At 37.2% G+C, this 23,402-nt stretch overlaps 1 protein-coding gene across 1 annotated transcript in view; it reads right to left on the bottom strand.

Annotated features, from left to right (window-relative positions):
* LOC127787379 (monodehydroascorbate reductase, chloroplastic/mitochondrial) overlaps positions 1–22,302 on the bottom strand; it is a 39,300-nt gene extending 16,998 nt beyond the window's left edge. The window contains exons 1-8 of the mRNA XM_052315397.1: positions 22,017–22,302; positions 21,766–21,940; positions 21,588–21,687; positions 21,389–21,466; positions 20,895–20,966; positions 19,761–19,879; positions 17,996–18,080; positions 4,194–4,283 (exon numbers count right to left, since the gene is read on the bottom strand). Coding sequence (XP_052171357.1) covers positions 4,194–4,283; positions 17,996–18,080; positions 19,761–19,879; positions 20,895–20,966; positions 21,389–21,466; positions 21,588–21,687; positions 21,766–21,940; positions 22,017–22,047 — 750 coding nt within the window. The 5' untranslated portion in view covers positions 22,048–22,302. The remainder of the gene's footprint in view (positions 1–4,193; positions 4,284–17,995; positions 18,081–19,760; positions 19,880–20,894; positions 20,967–21,388; positions 21,467–21,587; positions 21,688–21,765; positions 21,941–22,016) is intronic.
* Between the last annotated feature and the right edge of the window lie 1,100 nt (positions 22,303–23,402).

Below are 23,402 nucleotides of genomic sequence, written 5' to 3'. Positions count from 1 at the left end.
AGGCCCCAGTCGGGCGCCCGACTAGCGCCTAGCGCCTTTTAGAACACTATTGTCTGGAATACATTAATTGCAACTATGGATGCGTGTCTGCCATCCTTACTTGTATTAGATGGTGATGAACTATTAAAGGAAGTCACGGGCACAGTTAGAGGCTGTTTGGTTTACCGTTTGTTGAAGTTTTGCATAGAGAATATTCTAGAAGTTCAGAAAGAATCAGAAGAAGCCAAATTGATAATATAACCGGAAACAAGAGTCGGTCATAAAAGGGTAGAATAGACATTGTGTTGTTTTAATTTACCCCTTGTAATTTCCGCCCAACCCTCCATAAATAAGATAGATAGGCGAACTGAAATGATCATTTTGATCATTTGATTTCTTCTCTTTCTAAATGCGAGAATTGCTGTGAGAGGAAAGACTTGAAGTTAGGAAGTTCTTTGTAATCTCAGGTTGAAGGCACCGTGTTCGTGTGATAGAAAGAGAGGAGAGGGTTTCTGTGGGTTTCTTGTGTACTGATTCTAGACTGAAATTCTAGTGGATTGCTCTTGGACTACAACTAGATGTAGGACTAATTTATATCAATTCGAACCATGATAAATCCTTGTCTCTTCTTATGGTTTGGTTATTTCTATCTCATTTAAATTATGTTCTTGTATTTACAGTTTATATTTCTGTTGTTAATTGATTTCTGGGTGAGAGGAGTGTTGAAAGAATTGGCAAATAAAGTATTGATTGAGTATCTAAAAAGCTCCTAATCTTAACACCGTTTTTTAAGATGACTTTTAAGCCTTCCTACTTAAAAGCTATATAATGCTTTAAAGCTGCCTAGTGTTTAAATTGATAACGTGTTTGGATAAATGTACTCTAAGCTATCATTTATATAGTTGTGTTTGGTTTGAAAAAACTGATAAGCTATCATAACTTAATAAAAAGACTAAAATGAACTTCTTGTTGAATAATACAAATAAAATTCATAAAATACTATTTTTTAATAAAAATAAATTATAAATTAATGTTCAACTGATAAAATTTTTACCATTAGATGTTGATAAATTATATATAATTATTAAAAAATATATTAATACAATAGACATTAAAAAATTTATATATGTTATATATATATATATATATAGACAGATGGAGGAGCTAGAGGAGGCGACGATGGAGGTGACGGCAATGAGCTAGGGTGATGGTGATGGAAGCTGGAGGTGGCGATGGAGGCAACGACGATGGGCTGGAGGCGAGGATGGGTTGGAGACTATGTAAGGCCAGAGGGTTGAAAATATTAGAGTTCTTGGAGGGAAAAATTGTAAAATACTTAGTCAACGAAATAAGGTGGTAACAGCATTTTGAGAAAAGTTGGGGGGGGGGGGGGGGAGCTTTTCTAAAACGATGTTAAAACAGCATTTAAACACTTTAATTTTTAACAAACGTGTAACTAAATAAGTTATACAACATTTAAGCTGAAAGGACAGCTTATAAGGGGTTAAACCGCTAAGGTAAACACCCCCTTAGTCATTCCTCTGGACTCCAAACAGCCAACATCAAATGAGCGGTGATGGGGAAAATTGGTGTGAGTAGTAGTCAACAGGTTTCAGCTACTAACTACAACAACCAGTGAGTGGTTGCTTTTGGTTTTGTTTTAGCCGATAAGTCCAAAAGAGCTATTAACAATATGTTAGGCTTACAAAAGTTTTTCAAGATTGCACCATCCAACCTGTGGAAGAGAAGGAAAAAGCATATTAGAAGCTGTGGAGGCATTTCTTGGGGACAAGAAATGTTTTAAGGCAAGGGAGAAATGCCAGGACCCAAGGTTTACTAGAGCTAAAATAGTAATTAGCTTATTTTACATTTTACTTGTGTTTTCCTTTGGTTGTATTTTCCTGTTAATTTGTTATTTTCTGTAGAGTAGCTATATAAAGCTATTGAAGTCTGTTGGTAAAATATGTTATAAATGATAATTGAATTTCAGGTTTCCCCTCATCAATTCTCTCTCAAATTCCTTCTCATTTCCCTCTACTTTCTCTCTAACCTCTCTCTTTCTCTGTTCTGTCTTCAACTCTCCCTCATTTCGGTCTATTATCTCCCCCATTTCTGTCCAATCCTTCTGTTCTTGGTCTTAATTCCCTCGGATTCTTTCGAATTCCACTCCAAACCCTAGGCTAAACCCTAGGTACATGACAATAAATAGTTTGCATTATTTACCTACTAAAAGACTTTGATTTTTTTTTCCTTTGCCTCTGGCTCACCATATAATTTTCATAAATTTAAACATCTCCTTATTTTTGTAAATGAACTAGAATATTCTTCCTCTAGTTGTGAGACATTCTTTTTGATTTAAGGATTATAGTAAATAATTTTGTTAATGATAAAATTCCCTCTTGTCCCAAGCATTTTAATGCTTGTATTAGGGATTAGGGTTATTATTATTTTAATGTTATACAAACATAATATTATAATTAATAAGATATGAAATTGTATAACAATATTCTAATAATATGAATATAATACTAGTATTATAATATTGATAACAATGATAGAATGGGTAGATAGTTTTGAAAAATGGCAACATTGTTTTAGAAACAAGTGAAAACACATTTTTGTTGAATTCTTTGTTGGCCCATTTTCCATTTTCTGTTTTCACTATTTTGAAAACGTAGATTATTAACAACCAATATTTTTATTTTTTTTCAAAAAAGAATAAAAATGAAAAAAAAAAGAAAGAAAAGAAACAAAAATTTTGTCAGGTGTGCCTTTTGTAGTCTATAAATAATGAAAACAAAGAAGCTATTAGTTTCAATGATCATAAATTGATGTCAGCAGGAAATAAACAAATTCAGCAAAATCAGATAAGTATAATATTAAAAATATATAGCAATCTTTTAAATGGCATGGTATGAGAACTTTAATACAGGAAAGTATGTATATGCATGTATATATATATACTTTAGCAAGTGCAAACACATAAACCTAGATACTAAATGCATCAAACGTTAAAGATGTGGCCTATAAAATAGTTGTAGAATATTTATAGTAATAAATAGAAATTATAAATTCAAAAATATCACTGCACAGCATCATTTGAGTTAGACAAAATCATTCTTTATAATAAATACACATACAAATTATCCCAAGGAAGATTTTGGAAAACAAGATTGGAAATTACTCTAATGTCCTCTCATCTAATATTATGAACCACTTTACAACACTAAGCCCTTTCATTTACATTGACTAACTATTTTGCCCTTATATAGGAATTTGTGAAATAAGAATAGATGAAAAAAGATCGAGTGACTTGCAGAGTCTTAAAGACCGTTGTAATGATCCTTTTTAAAATATAATGAAAACAAATTGATCCACAGACCCTTGTCTAACTGATTTATTTTGTGATGTAAAAGTATATGGTTTTATCTTTCACTATGAAAAACAGAATTCATGAAAAAGCAAAACATACAGTTGATTGTTTATGAAAAATGGAAGATGTTATATACTCAGTGTGAACAACGAAATATGATTTTGTTTTCTTATAAAAAATGGAATCTAGCATAAAAATCCTAGGGTTGATTTCTGTTATTTTTTTAAAGTACTTGTTTTTGTCAAAAACAAAATGTACATAAAGACTATACTTATTTTTTAATTGCTATAAAGACCATTGTGGCACTTGAGTCAACCTCTTTCCCTACTTTCTTTTTTCCTGGTTCTGTTTTCCTTTTTAAGAAGGATGATTTTACGTTATCATCTCTATTTAAGATCATGCAAGACACATGAGCTTGTTCCAACCATATTAGCTAATAGATTTCTAACAGGAAGGCAAAATAATCCTTCAATATAAAATGAGGGAGGTTTAGTATTACAATTTGTACATGAGCACTAACACATGTTATTGGAAAAAGTGGGGTAGTTTAATTTCTCCAAAATTATATAATTACTTGGTTTTGCACCATGCATTGCAAAAGTCAAATGCTAGTATTTTTCAAAATATGTTTGAATTAAGATCAAAAGAAGTTAATCAAATACCGGTAGGGTGTCCACTGCATCCAATCAAAACAGTAAATCCTACTAGTGATTGTTGTTTAAGAGTCTTAATGTCCAAAAAGGACCATATCCCCAACTTACCTCAAGTTCAGTATACTGAACTGATGCACATACTCATTTCAAATCTTAATATGGAAAACCATAATGAAATATAGACATACCGTTGTATCAAGTTTCCAACCAGCAGTTGCGGCAGCAACCTCCATGCCAATGTAACCGCCACCAACAACCACCACCTTCTGTGCTTTCTCCTAGAAAAGAAAATTATCTGTTAGCAATATTCTCTATAGAACAGAAAGCTTAAAGCAGTGGCTCTTAATTCAACAACAACAGGCACCAGCCTTAATTGCTTAATCCCACTAGGTGGGGTCAACTATATGAGTTCTAGATCTTCATGTGTCCCAACCTCTATCTATGGGCATATCTTCTCTGGGGCCATTATATCCTCCATGATGTCTGTCATGTAGCTACTGTTTGTACCTAAGTGGTAGCAGTTATACTGTTGTACTTAGCTAGCTAGCAGTTGTACTTAGAAGACAGCTCCTCTCAAGTGTACCTTGAATTTGAATTTGGCAGCCTTGTTGGCGCCAACCTCCTGCTGTTGGATTAGTATATATATCAAAGGCATCGAATGAATGAATATTGTCTGAATTCTCTGTTTCCCACTCAATTCTTCTCTGCTTTCTCTTGATTCCTTCTGTTCTTCCCTCTCGCACCTCTTCCCATTCCTCTCTCTCCTTGAATTTCTTCTCAATTTCTCTCTAATTTCTGCCCTAGTTCTCGCCAATCAGCAGAGAATTCCCTTGTCAGATCATATGACAATGTCTAAGGGTTTCCCACCAAGTTCTCTTTGGTCTTCATCTCTCTTTCGCTACAAATTTCCTGTTTCATCCACTCACCCCACAGGAGCTTCTATCAGTCTTCTTTTCCCTAGAGTGGCTCTTAATTCACAAAATGCAAAGATCAAGTTAATTTTCAAAGGGAGCCATTGCATTCAATATGTTAAAAGAAAAGAGTGTGTTTATGCCACTTGCTTTCCCAGCTAATAGTTATGATCAACCCAAGATGGAAATGAATTGTGCTTAATTAAAACCCCAATTTCAAAATCGCATAAAAAATAATTTCTTAAGACATACAACATAACAAATATACATAGAATGGTACAGTGAAAAGAATTGATTTGTCAAGCAAATTATAACATGCAAGGATGAAAAATGGAAAATGCTATTGGTACACCCATTTTGTACATCTTGAGCTACATAAGGGAGTATTATGACAAAAAAATCCCTCATAAGGCGCATAGAGGCGCGTGAGACGCATGTGAGGCGCAGGATATTTTGGTCATAATACCCTCTTATGTAGCCCAAGATGTACAAAATGGATGTACATCTAGCATGATTCATGAAAAATTATCAACAGAAAAGATATGACCAATATACACTGGTTGGGCTTCAACTTGAGCCCATTTTCAGAGCCCAAGCTCCTTGGATTTTTTTCCATTATTTCTCATCTAGTTCTATAACACCAAACTCTAGATGTTAACTGCCTAAAAACTAAGAACAATGACTCAAAACTCTCACAAAAAGCTCATTCAAAAACAGTCCCTCTTTGAGAGATGAATGAGTGACTAAAACATATTAACTCTTAAATCTCAACCAGAAATCACTAACCCTTTACAAATAGGACAGAAAGAAGTAAAAACCTTTCTAAAATGAGTAAAAATAGCTAGATATATAAGATGTATCTCAAGAACAATCATTGAGAAGTAGTGTTATCAAAACTGTCAAAACTGAACTGGAACAGACAAGCTGGTTTTGATAACATAACAAATATGCATAGAATGGTAGCATGAAAGGAATTGATTTGACAAGAAAATTATAACATGCAAGGAAGAAAAATTATCAACAAAAAAGATAAGGCAATGCACACTGGTTGGGCTTCAACTTGAGACCATATTCACAGACCAAGCTCCTAGGATTTTTTCCATTACTTCTCTTCTAGTTATATAACACCAAACTCTAGATGTTAACTGCCTATAATACAAGAATGATGACTCATAAAAAGCTCACTCCAAACAGTCCTTAGTCAGATGAATGAGTGACACAAAAACATTTTTAACTCTCAAATCTCAACCAGAAATCACTAACCCTTTTACAAATATGACTGAAGTCTGAAAGAAGTAAAAACTTTTCTAAAATGAGAACAAACGGCTAGATATACAAGATGTATCTCAAGAACAATCAATGAGAAGTAGTGTTAATGGACCAGTCCGACCCTGAATTAGCAACCAGATAAACTGGTCAGTTTTAATTATTACCCAATGTACAAAATAACCCACAAGTCTCTCAAAATCCCCTCTCTACTAAGTGGAAGCCCCCCCCCCCCCCCCCCCCCCAGCATTCTTAATTAGTTTACAATGATGAAAATTGAACATTCAATTATGATTCATGCTCTTATGTTATTTTTGATATTTTATTTGAATGTTAATAATTACCAATCATATACTCATAGAACCTAAATAGTGACATTATTATGTTTTATATAAAATTTTGAACCAATGTTTCAAACAACGAACTGGTACCTCAACCAGTTCAACAACCAGTGCGATAAGAAGAAGATTAAGGCTTGAGCTTTGAGTGACTTGTAATCTTGCCAATCAATGGAATAGTTGTTGGATCAACAAGGTCTGCTATCTCTTCATAGTTAGAGAGTAAATTCTGGCCATTGGGTGCATCTGCACAATTTTCCATTGAAAAAATCACTTTCCCACTTCTATGTTCAAAAGACTCCAACTTGAATTGGAGTTGATTCATTCAGGAAAAAAGGTAATCCATGAACTGCAAACAATTATGGCAACAACAACAATCACAAGCCTGAATCCTACTAGGTGGGGATAATTCATGATGTTTGATCCGAGGCATTTTACACTGGCTATTAATAAAAGTAACATTTTCAACACTAAGAGTATCGAGGGGATCACTCAAACCACAAGTGGATTGAGAACAATACCTAATCTTGATTTCTCAATATACTTGGAGTTGACTAAAAACTCCACTTGGAGATGAATGAAACTTCCAAAAAGCACAAGTCAGTTCCAAAAACCACTAAAAACAGGGTTTTAAACCATACCAAATTTTCATAACCTACTCCATCCAAATTCCAAACATTGCAAAAGCATTGCCAACAACATGAGTAAAGATAAAAATACTAGAATATGTCACATTCCTAGGGGCAGCACTGTAATTGTGTCTTTTCCAGCTATTATTGCTTGTATGTAGTGTAGTGGTTATGGCAGTTATGCTTTCCGGGTTGTACATTCCGGAACATTGTATGGTTTGGCTAGAAATAAGCCATAACAAAGGATTGGGATCATCATGCTAATAAATTGATCTTTTCCCTCCAATTTTCTGTTATCTTTTCTCTCTCTGCTCTCTCTTGATCATTCTCTCTCCCTCCTATTCTTCCCTTTCTCAATTCAAATCTTCCCTCCAAAATTCCCCAATACTTTGATATCATCGTTGATAGATCCAAAGGATCTAACAATTGGTATCAGAGTCAGACGGTCTTAGGCCAAGGAATTGAGACTTTGATAACGATCGGAAGGGCAATCCAATCTCAACAAGTGACCAGGATCGGCATCCAAGGGCATTAGTTGGAGTTGAGAATGGCAGGGGGTACAAGGATCAAACAATTGGAGACGAGATTGGAGACAATGGAAGTGGGGTTACACCAAAACCAAGAGCAAATGGAGGATCATCCAGAGACAATGGAAATGGGAATTCGGCAGACGCAAGAGGAAGTGAGTCACAGTCGATCTGAAAACACGACTACTCATGAGGCATTGTTGTTGCTAGAGAAAACAATAATAGGCCTCAAGGATGAATTCTCCGATTTGCGATCTGGGCCAACAATTGAGCACTACCTTGAGCATGTTCTCCAGGCAGCCGAATGTGAGCCTACCGGCAGATTTTCCTCCCTAGTCCACCACGGCACAGATCCTATTGGTGCTAAGAAACTGGCAAAGAGTTTTCGATCCTCTGGAAACAGAGGATTGACTAGAATTGGATGGGGAGACATCAGCTAGGGGAGCTTATGGGAGCCACATAAATCTTCTGACGTCGTAGATGGAGATTTCGGCATTTGAAAAAGTGAAGCTTCGATGGTGAATTAGAAGGTGCGAGAGATTTTTTTATCAATGCTGAGTAGCAAAAGGGCAAAAGGTCAACATGGCGGCTACATACCTCAACGATGTGGCAAAAGCTTAGTTTCAAGGGTCTCGAAGCAGAATGGAGGGGAGTTGCCCAGAGTTCGTAACTGACCTTTGAGCTCGATTCGGAGAAAGATAAAAAATAGATGTTATTGACGAGTTCAACAAGTTAAGGTAGGATGGCTTGGTGGATTAATACCAGATCAGATTTGAGGAATTGAGGTCCCTGCTCTCATTGTCTCATCCAACCTTGGAAGAATTCTACTTTGTGTCTAGCTTTATCAGCGGTTTGGATGAGCAGCTCAGGCCCACAATCAAAATGCTACAACCAGCTACGATTAAGCAAGCCGCGGAACAAGCTCAGTGCTCAACTTGATGAGATGGCCTTAGAGACATTTGCTAAGAAGCAGAAACTATCAACCAAGAATTACTAAGAGTACTTGCCGCAGAGCAGTGGAGTAATGAATTTTAAAGGTAATGGTCAATTGGTGCAGAATGGAAACCTAGACTCCAGAAATTCCCCTACTATTGATTCGGTGAAGTCATTGTAGGTGGAACAAAAGCATCAACTGGGACTTTGTTTCCGCTGTGGTGAGAAGTATGGCCCCGGTCACCAATGTTGAAGACAACTATTGCAGATGGAGGGACAAGAAGAAAAGAATGAGGAAGGGATAGAAAAAGTTGGAGAGCTGATGATCACTGGAAGTAGGACAGCTGGGGAAGAAGACAGGGAAATATCAATGCATGCCCTACAAGGTTACCCCTCAAGGAGAATAGTTAAGGTGAAAGGATCAGTAGGTAAGAAGAAGGTAATGGTCCTCATCGATAGTGGAAGCACTCATAACTTCCTTGATGAGAAGACTGCCACTGACTTGCAGTGTATGGCCTAAGAAACCCCTCCCCTATTCGTTATAATTGCAAATGGCAGCAAGATGATAAGCAAATACAAGTGCCAGGGATTTAAATGGGTGATGCATGGCCAAGAGCTCCTTGCAGACCTTCAGCTGCTGAAGTTAGGAGGCTGCCACTTTGTTCTAGGGGTTGATTGGATGAAGACGATCAATCCCTTGGTATTTGATTTCAATACTTTGGAGGTCACTTTTGAGGTATAAGGGAAGAAGGTCACATTAACAGGATGTATGAAGATGGGAGAATGCAAGCTGATGTCTGGCCAAAAAATGCAGAAATTGATAAACCAAGGGAGAACTATGATAGCTCACTTCCACTCTATACATGCAGTGGAAGTTGAGGGGGGAGCAAAAGAAGAAGCAATAGTAGCTCCAGATTGTTCCCGGGCTGCCCCTATTTCCACCTTATAGTCGATCACAGAGGTAAATCCTTACGATCACTACACTCATTATTGATTGAATTTAAGGACCCCTTCATTGAGCCATCGGCCCTACCCCACATCGATTCCCAAACCACTACATACAACTAAAACCAAATACAAAATCGGTTAACATTCAATCCTACAGATACTCCCCCTTATAGAAGGCTGAAATTGAGAAGCAAGTAAAAGAAATGTTGTCGCCAAAGTCCCTTTGCCTCTACTGTCCCTATTGGATGAACTAACTAGAGCCACAATTTTTTCCAAATTAGACCTAACTTCCAGATACCGTCAAATCTAGATGAACACAATAGACAGCCCCAAGACAACCTTCCAAACCCATCAGGGGCATTATGAGTTTCTAGACATGCCCTTTGGCTTGACTAATGCCCCAATCACATTCCAGGCCCTGATGGATCACATTTTTTAACCCTGCTTAAGGAAATTTATCCTTGTATTCTTTGATGATATCCACATATATAGCCCAAACTTGGACCAGCATATAACTCATCTAAGAATAGCATTTCAGATCCTCAAATCTAATCAATTATATGTGAAGAAGTCCAAGTGTACCTTTGTTGAAACCCAGGTGGAGTATTTGGGCCATATCATCACTTCATCACTGGAGAAGGGGTTAGTACAAAACCCTAAAAAGATTGCAGCAATGTTGGATTGGCCAAGACCTCGAACTATCAAGGTGCTAAGGGGCTGACCAGGTTTATAGAAGGTTCATTAGAAGATATGAGATTATCTACTAGCCTTTGACTGATTTACTTAAGAAGAACAGTTTCAGTTGGAACAAGGGGGCGGAAGAAGCCTTCCGGACACTGAAAACAGCCATGATACGAGCCCCTATATTAGCTCTGCTTGATTTTTCAAATCCCTTCATCTTGAAAACTGTGAAAATTGAATGCATTCTTCCTTAATTCACACGTACAATACAAGCCCTCTTGTAGGGATGAGAAATGTACAACATAGGAAAGATTACAAAGACTAAAGATTAGGAAAGATTTGACTATACACATATAGGAAAGTTTCCTAAACACTGATTTAGCAATTTTCAAAAACCTAAAGATCTGATTAGCTTCTGAACTAAAGATAGTTTGACTAACAAATCTCTTTGAGATGTTAGCTAAGCTTCCTTATCTTTTCCTTTGGGAACCAACACTCCCCCTCAAGTTGGTGAATGGATGTCCACCATTCCCAGTTTGCATACCAACTCTTCAAACCTTTTAGTGGGCAACCCCTTTGTTAATAGATTACCTAACTGTTTTTCCAAGGAAACATAGGGTACATAAATCAGGCCAGCCTCCAACTTCACTTTTACGAAATGTCAATCTATCTCCACATGCTTTGTTCTATCATGTTGCACAAGATTATGTGCAATATTAATGGCTGATTTGTTATCACAACACAGCTTGATTGGTCCACTGCTAGCAACCTTTAGGTGTTCTAAAACAATTCTCAGCCACAACAATTCACACAGCCCTAGAGCCATGGCCCTAAATTTAGCCTCAGCACTAGATCTAGCCACTATACTTTACTTCTTACTTCTCCAAGACACTAAATTCCCTCCCAAGAACACACAATAGCTTGTTGTGGAGCGTCTATCAGTTAGAGACCCTGCATAATTTGCATCTGTATACCCTGTAATATCCAAGTCATTTCCTGATTTGAACAAAATCCCTTTGCCAGGTGTAGTTTTTAGATAACATATAATTCTTCGTATTGCCTACATATGTTCTTCTATTGGACTATACATGAATTGACTCACCAAACTAACAACAAATGCAATATCTGGTCGAGTATGTGACAAATAGATTAGTCATCCCACCAACCTTGGATACCTTCCTTTGTCTATCGACTTGCAATTAGAATTTTCCCCTAACTTGAGGTTGGGTTCTACTAGGGTACCAGCTCCTTTACCTCCCAGCAATCCTGTTTCCTTTAACAAATCCAAAATATATTTTCTTTGTGATAGAAAGGTCCCTTCTTTAGAATAGGCCACCTCTATTCCCAGAAAATACTTCAGCGCACCAAGGTCTTTGATCTCAAATATTCTAGCAAGACTCTCATTTAGTTGTTTCTACTCCTCAAAATCATTTCCAGTCACAATAATATCATCCACATAGACCAACAAAGCTATCATCCTTTCCTTCATTGAATGTTTAATAAAGACAGTATGATCTCCACTACTTTGATGATATCCCATCTATCTCATAGCCTTAGAGAACCTATCAAACCATGCCCTCGGTGACTATTTAAGCCCATAAAGTGCCCTTTTTAGCTTGCATACCTTCCCTGAAGTTCCTTTGTCATATATTGGTGGTGGCTCTATAAATACCTCTTCTTCTAAATCTCCATGCAAAAGAGCATTATTGACATCAAATTGTTGCAGCTGCCATCCATAACATCATTTTAGGGCTAAGAGAATCCTTACTGCTGTCATCTTTGCTACAAGTGCAAAAGTCTCCATGTAATCAATGCCATGGGTTTGGGTGTACTCTTTGGCAACTAGTCAAGCCTTATACCTTTTCAATGTGCCATCTACATTATATTTTAGGTTAAAGACCCACCTGCAGCCCATAGGTGTAATTCCCTTTAGTCTAGACACCATTTCCCAAGTCTGATTCTTCTCCAAGGCTCTCATCTCCTCCTGCATTGCTTGTATCCAATTCTGATCCTTTAAAGCCTCATCAATTGTCTTAGGAATAACAATGGTATCCAGAGAGGTCAAGAAGCTTCTATGCTTTGGGGACAAACGATGATAAGAGATATAGTTGGCCAATGGATAATGTGTACAACTCCTGATTCCTTTTCAAATAGCAACAGGTAGATCCAAGTCATTAGGAACAGGGTTAGAAAAACTAAAGGGATGAGAGATTTCAATACCTAGACTTGGGGTAGATGTTGGTCAAAGTTGAGGATCCAGAATAGGCTGAGTTCCTCTCTTGAAGACATAGGGGGACCCTTAAACCTAACCGAGGATGGCAAGATTGTCAATGGTTGTGCTTCTTGTTGTTTTGGTATGCCCTACTCACCTGAGGAAGTAGCAGGTGAACCAGGTGCAGCTATTGTTTCTATCTCTAGGTGTAGCACATGAGGTAAATCCAAGATAGGAAGACCATCCTGGTCACCACTATGTTCATTCTCCCCTTGGTGACTAGGACTAGAGGACCTAAAGAAGGATTGAGTTTCAATAAAATGTAACATCCTTGGACACATAGAATTTTCTAGTGAGAGCATGATAACACTTTTAGCCCTTTTGAGTAGGAGAATAACCAAGAAAGATGCACTTTATTGCTTAAGGATCAAGTTTATCTCTGTGATGTTTAAAAACATGGACAAAAGACACACAACCAAAGACTTTTAAGGGAAGAGAGGTATGAAAACCAACATCAGGAAAATAGGAGGATAAACATTGGAATGGACTTTTATAATTTAGGAGTTTAAAAGGAACCTGATTGATTAGATTTGCAACAGTTAAGATTGCTTCTCCCCAAAAAAACTTAGGAACAAAATGATGATGGAAAAGGGCCCTAGTAACATCAAGTAAATGCCATATTTTCCTTTCGGTCACCCTATTTTGTTGAGGGGTATCAACACAAGATGACTCATGCACAATGCCTTCTTGTTGGAAAAACTTATGCAAGTAGTGATTAAAGTAATCATTTGCATTATCAGTATGAAATCTTTTAATATGGGATCCAAATTGGGTAGAAATCATCTTATAGAATATAGGCAAAACAATGCTAATAGTAGCCTTATCCTTTAAGAGATATACCCAAGTCATTCTTGTACGATCATCAATGAAATATATGAACCATCTAGCCCAGAACAATTAAGAATTCTAGATGGCCCCAAGCATTAGAATGTATAAAAGAAAATGGAATAGAAGACAATTTATTACTGATGGGATAAGATACTCTATGATACTTAGAAGATTCACACACATCACAATGAAAATCAGTGACACTTAAACCTCTGAATAAAGAAAAAAAGCATAGACTGTAACAAACTACAAGGAGGATGGCCTAGATGATAGTGTTGAAGCCATATTTCAGTCAAAGGAATAGGCTATGATGAACAAGGAAGGATAGGCTGATCCCCTACAGTGAAATCATAGTTTCTCTTCAAGTAGTATAGCCCATTCCATTCCTCAGCAACACCAATCATCTTCCCCGTGATCAGTGCCTGAAACTCACATGCATGAGGAGAAAAAATAACATGGCAATTAAGGTCTTTGGTGAGTTGATGAACAGAGATTAAATTGGTAGAAAGATTAGGAACATGAAGAACCTCTTGAATAGGAAGTGAGGGTCTAAGAATAACATTCCCTTGACCTGCTATAGGAATTGTATTACCATTGGCTACTATTATTCTCTTGGAAATACTCATTGGTTTATAGGATTCAAACACATTTGGGTTATAGGACAAATGGTCTATAGCTCTTGAGTCTATGATCCATAAGTTATTCCTATTAGTTTGTGAGGCAGTAAAAGATTCAGAGTGAAAACAAGTGTTTGCTTGTGCCAATGAGCAAGTTACATCTTGAATGGTTTTCAAGAAGATTTTTAACTTATTGATTTCATCAACATTCAGTTGGCTTAAGTTAGAAGTTGTAACCAAATATGCCTTCTTAATGATGGTTTCCTCCTCCTTGTTTGTATGATAAGCCTGTGCTTGGTTTCTAGATTGTAGACTCCTGAAACCTCCCATTTTATTCAGCACTAGCTCATTTCCATGAAACTTGAAACATGTTTCCCTAGCATGCCTTAATTTCTTGCAAAAAGAGCACCACCAACCATCCCGATTTTGTGGTCTAGGATGTGGATTATTCCTTCCTTGCTTAGACTTGAACTGAGATCCATCCACCTTGTTGGTCACCATGGCTAATCCCTCAGAATTAGCCTCATTGAACATGGCTATCCTTTTATATTCCTCACTACGAATTATAGAAAACACTTTATTGAGGGATGAAATTTTTTCTCTTCTAAGAACCTGCACTCTCACTATATCATATTCAACATTAAGACCAACCAAAAACTCAACAATTCTATCTCGCAAAAATATAGTAGTAAAGGTAGCAACATCTTCACTACACCCCATCTTAATATCCTGGCAGTGATCCAACTCAAGTCAATATCCATTCATCTTATTATAATAATCAGTAACTGTCAAAGACCCCTGCTTCATACCACTTATCTTTGCTTTAATTTCAAAGATTACATAAACATCTTGGACCTTAGAATAAGTACGTTTCATAGTGTCCCAAATATCTTTGGCAGAAGATAAAAACATATAATTCTTACTTACCTCAGGCTGCATTGAACTCCAAAGCTAGGATGTGATCATTGAATCCTCAATATCCCATGCAGGAAAAACTGGATCTGAGGTCTTCAGGGTTGGCTCGGTCAGATGAGCTATTTTTCCTCGACCTTTTAAGAATGTCCTCACAAATTGAGACCACTGAAGATAGTTTCTACCTACCATCTAGACGATAGGAATGGTGCATTCCTAGCAGTTCACAAGTTGAGGTGCTTCCAGCAGGTGGATCAAACAAGACAACATCTCCCATTGTTATAGGAGGGGTGGCTTTTGAAATTTCTAACATGGTAGAAGGGATTAATGGCTGATAAAGTAGTATCAAACCAAAAAAAATACTGTGGCAATGAAAGCACACAATCGGTTGGTTGGATCACAGAGATAATGAAGGCAAATCACTATGGCTCCGATACCATGTGAAAATTGAATGTATTCTTCCTTAAATCACGCGTACAATACAAGCCCTCATATAGGGATGAGGAATGTACAACATAGGAAAAATTACAAAGACTAAAGATTAGGAAAGATATCACTATACATAAATACGAAAGTTTCCTAAACACTAATTTAGCAATTTCCAAAAACCTAAAGATCTTATTAGCTTCTAAACTAAGGATAGTTTGACTAACAAATCTCTTAGAGATGTTAGCTAAGCTTCCTTTTTCATGCGGGAACCCATAGAAACAGATGCTTGTGAGACAGTAGGAGTTGTCCTAGTTCAAGAAGGCAAACTAGTGGCTTTCCTCAGCGAAGCCTTAGCCCCCACAACACTTGGGACTAAGCATATATGACAAAGAATTAATTCCAGTTTTGCTAGTTGTTGATAAGTAGAGAGACTACCTGGAGGGCAATCAGTTTGTGATTAAAACCGACCATGAAAGCCTCAAATTCTTAACACAACAGAGAGTCCATACTCAGTTGCAAAGGAGAGAGGTTACCAAATTGCTAGGATTAGACTACACCATATAATACATAAAGGGGAAGGAAAACACAGTGGCAAATGCTTTGTCCAGGAAGGAGGAAATGGGGAGTTATCAGGATATCTCAGCTATAGTACCTGAGTGGGTACAAGACATAACAGCCAGCTATGAACAGTCAGCATGGACCCAAGATCTCCTAGTCCAGCTGGCTATGTAGCCACAAGATAGTAGAGGATATACATTAACAGTTGGGCTACTCTAATATAAAGGAAGATTGGTGATTAGGGAAGATGTCCATCTTAAAGAGAGGATCCTACATTCACTACGCGACTCACCATTAGGAGAACACTTGGGTTTGAATGTGACCTACCACCGAGTGAGGCAATTGTTCTTTTGGTCTGGGCTTAAAAAGGATGTAACACAGTATGTGTTGAAGTGTGCTACCTGCCAACGATGCACACATGAACAAGTACCTTATCTTGGCTTACTGCAACCCCTGGACATACTAGCTCGAGCATGGGAAAAGATTTCAATGGATTTTGTGGAAGGCTTACCAAAATCAGAGGGCTATGACACTATATTGGAGGTAGTGGATAAGCTAACAAAGTTTAGTTACTTTGTCAGCTTGGCTCACCCTTTCACAGCCCCAAAAGTTGCACGAAAACTAATAGATTCAGTGTTAAGGTACATGGTCTTCCCCTATGCATAATTTCTGACAGGGACAAAATATTTACTAACCAGTTTTGGAGATAATTGTTCAAAAAAGTGGGAGTAGGATTACATATGTCTACGGCCTATCATCCAAAGACCGATTGACAGACGAAAAGAGTGAACCAGTGCCTAGAAACCTACCTCAAATATCTCTTGTTTTTCTAGGCCAAAAAGTTGAAATAAATAGTTGCCTCTGGCACGATGGTAGTACAACTCTAACTTTCATACCTCCCTTAAAAGATCTCCATTTGAAGCTCTCTTTGCGTATAAACCACCAATCCTTCCTGCAGTCATGCACTACACTACTGGAGATTAAGAGGGAGCTTACCCTTGCACAACATAGAATGAAAAAGCTAGCATATAGAAACAGGAGTGAGCGGACTTTTGAAGTGGGAGACACAATCTATCTAAAAGTAAAACGGTTTCAACAGCAGCTTTTCTCCACAGTTCCTACCACTAAGCTCAGCCCTAAATACTATGCACCTTTCCCTATAACAGCTAAGGCTGGAGAAGTGGCATATAGGTTGCAATTACATGATGGGGTAGGCATACATTCGGTTTTCTATGTCTCACTACTAAAGAAAGCGATTGGTCCTACTGATCCCATCAATAGAGATCTTGCCCCCATATCAAAGCACTTGCTTGCCGAGGTGGAACCCCTAGCAATGCTGGAGTAAAGGGTGACCTATCAGAATTTAGCGCCTCTGATACAAGTACTAGTGCAATGGACTCACCTACACCCAGACCACACATCAAGGGAATACTTGCCAAACCTCCTCAAGCAGTTCCCTCAGGTTGCACAACTTTTGTGACTTATTGGGGACAAGAAGTATTTCAAAGAAGGGGGGGGGGAATTATCACATTCCTAGGTGCAACATTGTAATTGTGTCTTTTCGAACTATTATTGCTTGTATGTAGTGGTTATGGAAGTTATGCTTTCCAAATTGTACATTCCAAAACATTGTACGGTTTGGCTATAAATAAGCCATAACAGAGGATGGGGATCATCATGCTAATGAATTGATCTTTTCCCTCCAATTCTCTCTCTCTCGATCATTCTCTCTCCCTCCTATTCTTTCCCTCTCTCAATCCAAATCTTCCCTCCAAAATTCCCTCTTTAATATCATCCTTGCCAAATCCTTCGAATCTAACAGAATACTCTCAAACAAATCATCTAAAACCTTTAGAAAGGACTTATTTTGAGTCAAAAAGAATTTCAAACACAATTTAGAAAGTAGGCTCCCTTAAACCACATCAATGACCAAAAATTCAATTACCCCTCAATAAATCAAAGTTATTGTTATCTAAATGAACAATAAATCGTATAACAAAAACTTGGGTTTAATGGCACTAAACTCTAGTCCTTCAACAAAAATATTAGCTTCATCACCCATTATCGACCTAGAGGATATAGAATAAAGTTGACAACAAAGACCACAAGTAAAATTATACAAGTATACAAACTAAATTTACCAGTGATGATATCAATGAGTCAGCATCTGCAACATCCCTAATATAGTGAACACCAGGCAAGTTTCCACCAATCTTCTCTGGAAATCTAGTGCAAGCAATGAGACAAGTATTTAGCTTCTATTCATTTTTCCTAGATTTACCCAACTTTATGATAGATCAAGCAAATGTATATGTCCACTGCAAATAAGAACATAACACATCTTTCACAAATCTAACAATCTTCTTGTAGAAATTCAGGTATGTTAGTTGCATATAGTTCTCAATTGATATGATTGCAGAAGTCACTAAGAAACTGTTTAATTCAAATTTCAAACAACTGACCATTGCTATCACACATATTTTAGCTGCAAGCAAATAACCGACACATATTTTAGTTTCAAACTTTCAATCTTTATGCATAAATGGGCTGGAACTTAAATCCAACTTATTGAAACAATTATAACAACATTTTTCACACCCTTTTGATTAAAAGAAGAGTCTAATTTCATCCCAGTAGAAATCTAAGAGGTCAAGGTTTCCAGGAACATGTTAGAGCTACATCTACTGTACCAAGCATCCTGCAACTCAAAAATAACTACAATACCAAAGGATTTACCAACTGGTTAGTCTTTGGAATGATGCCTATTAAGCCAAGGACCCAACCCAAATATAAACACCATCCTCTATGTGTATCTGGGACTCAGTCAAAAAACCAGTCCACATTTTTTACCGTTGCTGCAGCATTTTTCACCAGTTTAAATACTCCAACACCATGAAAGTAGTTCACATAGAAACCTACCTGGAAAAGCTACAATTTTTTCTGACCATCATAATAAGAATACCAGAAAATATAAGAAAAAGTGTATACTATCAAAATGCCCATAAAGAATACGAGGGGAAGCTAGGGTGAAAAGCAGCATTCTGTAGACTAGATGCTTACTGAAGTCCTGACATAAGTGGTAAAATACAAACAACTAGAGAAATTATACAAAATGAAGCACCATAAAGAAAAACCAGGCCACCCAGGGAATTGATCCATTCTATCCATAATGCTATAGATAACAAGATTGCATAAGCATAACTACTCTCCTGTTGAGCAGCCTTACAAACTTCTGTTACAAAAAAGGATTTCAGAAAAAATAAAGTCCGTGAAATTGGCAGCCACTAATTTAAATACACCAACTTCTATTCAAAATTAACTACTTTAAATAGTTTCCCAGATGGTAAAGGTGATGACTTGCCTCAGAACAAGTATATTAACTTGATATAATCAAGCAAGCATGAGGTTAGCAAATCATTGCCACCTCACTTACAGGGGCTGCCATTTTTGGCAAAGGCAAAGCTCACAACACAGGTTCTTGGGCACTAGGCAGAGATCTCTGAAGTTATATCATAGAAAATGCTGGAAAACACACCACAGCCATCCCTGAGCTATTGTTGCAGCTATATATATAGAAACATAAATATTTAAGAGAAACGAGGAAATTTTTCTTTTTAAAAAATGAAAAGAGGTAAACTTAAACCAAGACATCACAGAGGTTTTGAACCACCTAAAATTAACTGAAACAATAATAAAGCAGTGGCTTAGGTGAAGGGCTCACATTCTCAAAACCATACGGCAACAACTATATGGAGCACGTGTCTATCAAATATCTCAATAAATTTGTCCCTTTTTAATATTTCATAAAGAAAAGAGTCATAAATATTTAATACAAATATGTAAGAATAAGATAAAAAGGCTCCAATATGAGAACTGACGAGTACAGTCAAGAATAAAAAAATGCACCTTGAAGCAGTAGATCCCGTAGCAACAATAAGAGACCCATACTTCAGCAGCTTGCCTGAATTTGTTGTTAGAGTTTGCTTGTCGATATCAATACCTATCACTGGATCTTCATACAAAATCTAGATAAACATTGAGTAGAGTTACAAGCAGCATGAACAATAAATAACAAACTTTTCTTTTCCTTTTACTTTCTTTTTTTCATTTCTTTAGAATTAATATTGTTTGACCAGACAACTTTTATGCTGGCTGTCGACTACCTAACACTACCCCTTTCTTTATCTAGATTGGGACCAGCTCCTGATAGGGATCCACATGGTAAGAGAAAGGCTTGATATGTTGCTGGTGGTGGTGGTGGTGGTGTTTGTCTCTTTCTTCTTGTGGGATGGGGGAATGAAATATCTAAAACAATTTTAAAGAGAGATAATGGTGAAGAACATATTTATGCATTGCAATCATTAGGCAGCTCGCTAGACATGTTTAGCAGAAGCTTCAATCTGCTTAAACCAAATGCCAGATGAAGGATGACTGTTGATTCAATATCTTATAAGTTGTAGTTTCACTAACAGAAAGTGACTAAGCTTGTTGACAGTCAAACTATTTGCACTGATCCTGCATTTTGTGCATTAGGAAGTTAGTTCTCTTTCTACAGCATAAACCATGTGTTTAAGTTTCTTCTTCATTTAAGATTATAACAATAGAATTTCATGACTTGTGCCCAACAAGCATGATGACCTTCTCATAATTCATAACTAAATCTCATCAATTTATCTGTAGAAAACTTGCTGCAAAGCTTCCTGTACTAAGACATCTTAGCAAAATCAACATTATGTTGTACCCAGAATGTCTCTAAGAACCTGGAATTGATGGAGCCACAGCAGGGTGCTTTCTAAATATCAAGTGAAAAATGTATACGGAGGTGGCTGAAATCCAAATACAATTATTGCCCTACCAGGTCGTACTTTATCGACACTACGAAGAAAAATGGAGATCATCTAATGGAACATCAGCACTGCCAAAAAATAAAAATAACTTAAAAACACTTCCGGATGTTCTTTCTGAGTAGTTCACTTAAAAGTTATAATTAAGAAAAAGGAACAAAATGTGGATTCTTAATAAAGTAACAAAGAATATTACCTCAATACCCTGTTCTTTGTACCACTCAGGAGTCTGCCTTTCCCCACCAGATCCAACACATGTATGAAAACCCTGGAATAATATTAATTACCAAACCTTAACTCATATAATCCCTGATATAGATAACAAGGATACTATAAAATAAAATCCCTAGTAAATTTATTGCAGTTCAGATCATAAGAGTTGGATTAAGTGCAGTGCATTGAATAATGCTTATATCCATGATCCAGGCAAATACTACAACGACCGTAGTCTTACTAAAGAATTTTCAATAGAAATACAGAAACTGAGTTAACACTTACAGCCCCATTTGACAAGCTAAGAAACATAAAATTCCAAACATTAACATCTTTCTATCTCACTGGACTTTGACTAAGTTGACTGCTTTACAGCTCCAACCGCCCCACAGTCATAGCAGTACTAAGCGTGCTGATTTTGTGCATTGAGACAACAAAGTGATGGTGAAACTGAAAATCAAGAAAACATAATCTTACAGGTAAGCGTGCAGGCTTTTTATCTGGAGGGAACAAGTAAGCTTTTGTCAAAGCTGGCCGCTCATAAGGTGCATAAGCCTGTGCCACAATCCACATAAATTCCATAACCAAAAAATTCACTCACAGGAAAAACAGTTATCTAAAGTCAGTAACTAAATCAAAAGCCGTTTCAAAATCCAAAAATTGAAATCAATTTCACCTCTTTCGACACTATACAGAGCTTTCCATCGGCCATCCCGTGCTCGACGAAAGTCCGAGCCGCATACCCGGCAGCATTTCCGCCCCCAACAATGACAAACCTGCAAGTCTCAAATCCAATACTCACAGTTCGCCCTAACGTAAGCAACATAGACATATAAATTCAGAAAGCGAATTACTCGCGATTCTCATTGGCGAAGGAAGACGCGGCAACGACGTAGCTTCGGCGGAAGCTTCTAGACGGAACTGAAGAATGTCGGTGAATGCGATCGAGAGAAGAGGACTGAGGACACCAGAGAGAGAGTCCATGCTTTAAGACCAAAGAGTTGGATAGGGCGGCCATTGATCTGCGAACTGTAGCTCGAATCAAAAATTTAGGTCGTATAACGAAGAAAGAGTTTAACAGAGAAGAGTGGAGAAGCCAACAGACCTGAAGAAGAAGAAGAAGACGACATCGACATCAACAGCGGTTCAAGAAATATTTTATTGCAGAGGATTAAAAAACTATTGCTGCTTTTGGCTCTCGCTAAGGTTGAAGGGTCAGCGCCACTATTCCTGCTCTTGTTGGCGATTGGAGATGTGTAGAGACACGGGAGAAAACGAAGATCGTTCCGTAAAGAATCGTGTAATCAACTGACACGTCCCGATTCGCCATTTGAAGTTCCGATTAGCCCGATCGAGTTACAGTTACCCATATCAATTCGCCACTGGGGATTGGACTCGGAGCGGGGTTTGCATTGCAGGGGCATTTATGTACACACAAACAGACACATTAGTTTTCGCCGTTGGAGTACTACTTCAAATGGGTAATTTGCAAAAATAGGACTGCAGGCAAAAAAGTTCGTAAAAATATGACTCTTACTTTTTTTTTACAAAATTAAAATTTTTAAGAATTGAATAGATTAAAATGCCCTCGATTTAAATTAACCTATAATCTCTTCATCTTCTTCCCCTCGCACGCACATCCCCAATCATCCGTTGACCAGAACATCTCTCTTGCTCGTCCTCTCCGTCATCTTTCTCGCCCGTCCTTTGTTCTAAGCATTTAGGGTTGCTGCTTCTTCGTCGGTCTTCGCCTTCAAAGCCATTGTAGGTAATTTCAAAGTGTTTTACCCTCTTCGATGCGATTTTTTTAATGACTACGTAATGGGTATGCAAATTAACCTCACTCTGGTTCTGCATTCTAAAGCTCAATTGAGTGAAGGCTATGCATTTCATTATAGGTTCAAACCATAAGCATACCCAAAAATGTTTTATATCGATTCAGCTTATATATCGGTACCCAAAAATTTTTTATGTACCGACATCATATATCAGTATAATTGTATTGGTTTTAATTTAATGTAAACCGATACATAGTAACCAATATACATCCTATAATTGTATGTACTGACATCATACATCGGTATAATTGTATTAGTTTTAATTTAATATAAACCAATACATAGTAACCGATATACATCCTATAACAAATACTATATCGATATAACTATATCAGTTGTAATTTTATTTAAATCGATATATAATAATCGACATATCCTTACGCGACCGATATTATGAAACTGATATAACATTTTATAATGGATAGCTTTTTTTACTTACATCCAACCGATGATTTTTTATAATTTACATGAATGATAGCTCATAAACCTATATTTGTATCTATGATGTATGGAGGTCAGTGGAAATATAATCTGTCGGTTAAGGTGAATGTAAGTACGTGACCAATAAATGTTGGTAAGTTCCATATATAGAATGTTCAATTTTAGTCATACTGAATAGTCGGTTGTGCTGAAGTATAAGTTTAGAATGTTAG

This window comes from Diospyros lotus, chromosome 12 (genome assembly GCF_014633365.1).
Source record: "Diospyros lotus cultivar Yz01 chromosome 12, ASM1463336v1, whole genome shotgun sequence".
In the NCBI taxonomy this organism is placed as follows: Eukaryota; Viridiplantae; Streptophyta; class Magnoliopsida; order Ericales; family Ebenaceae; genus Diospyros; species Diospyros lotus.
Note: the sequence above shows the minus strand (reverse complement) of the source record. Positions and strands in the feature narration are given on the sequence as shown.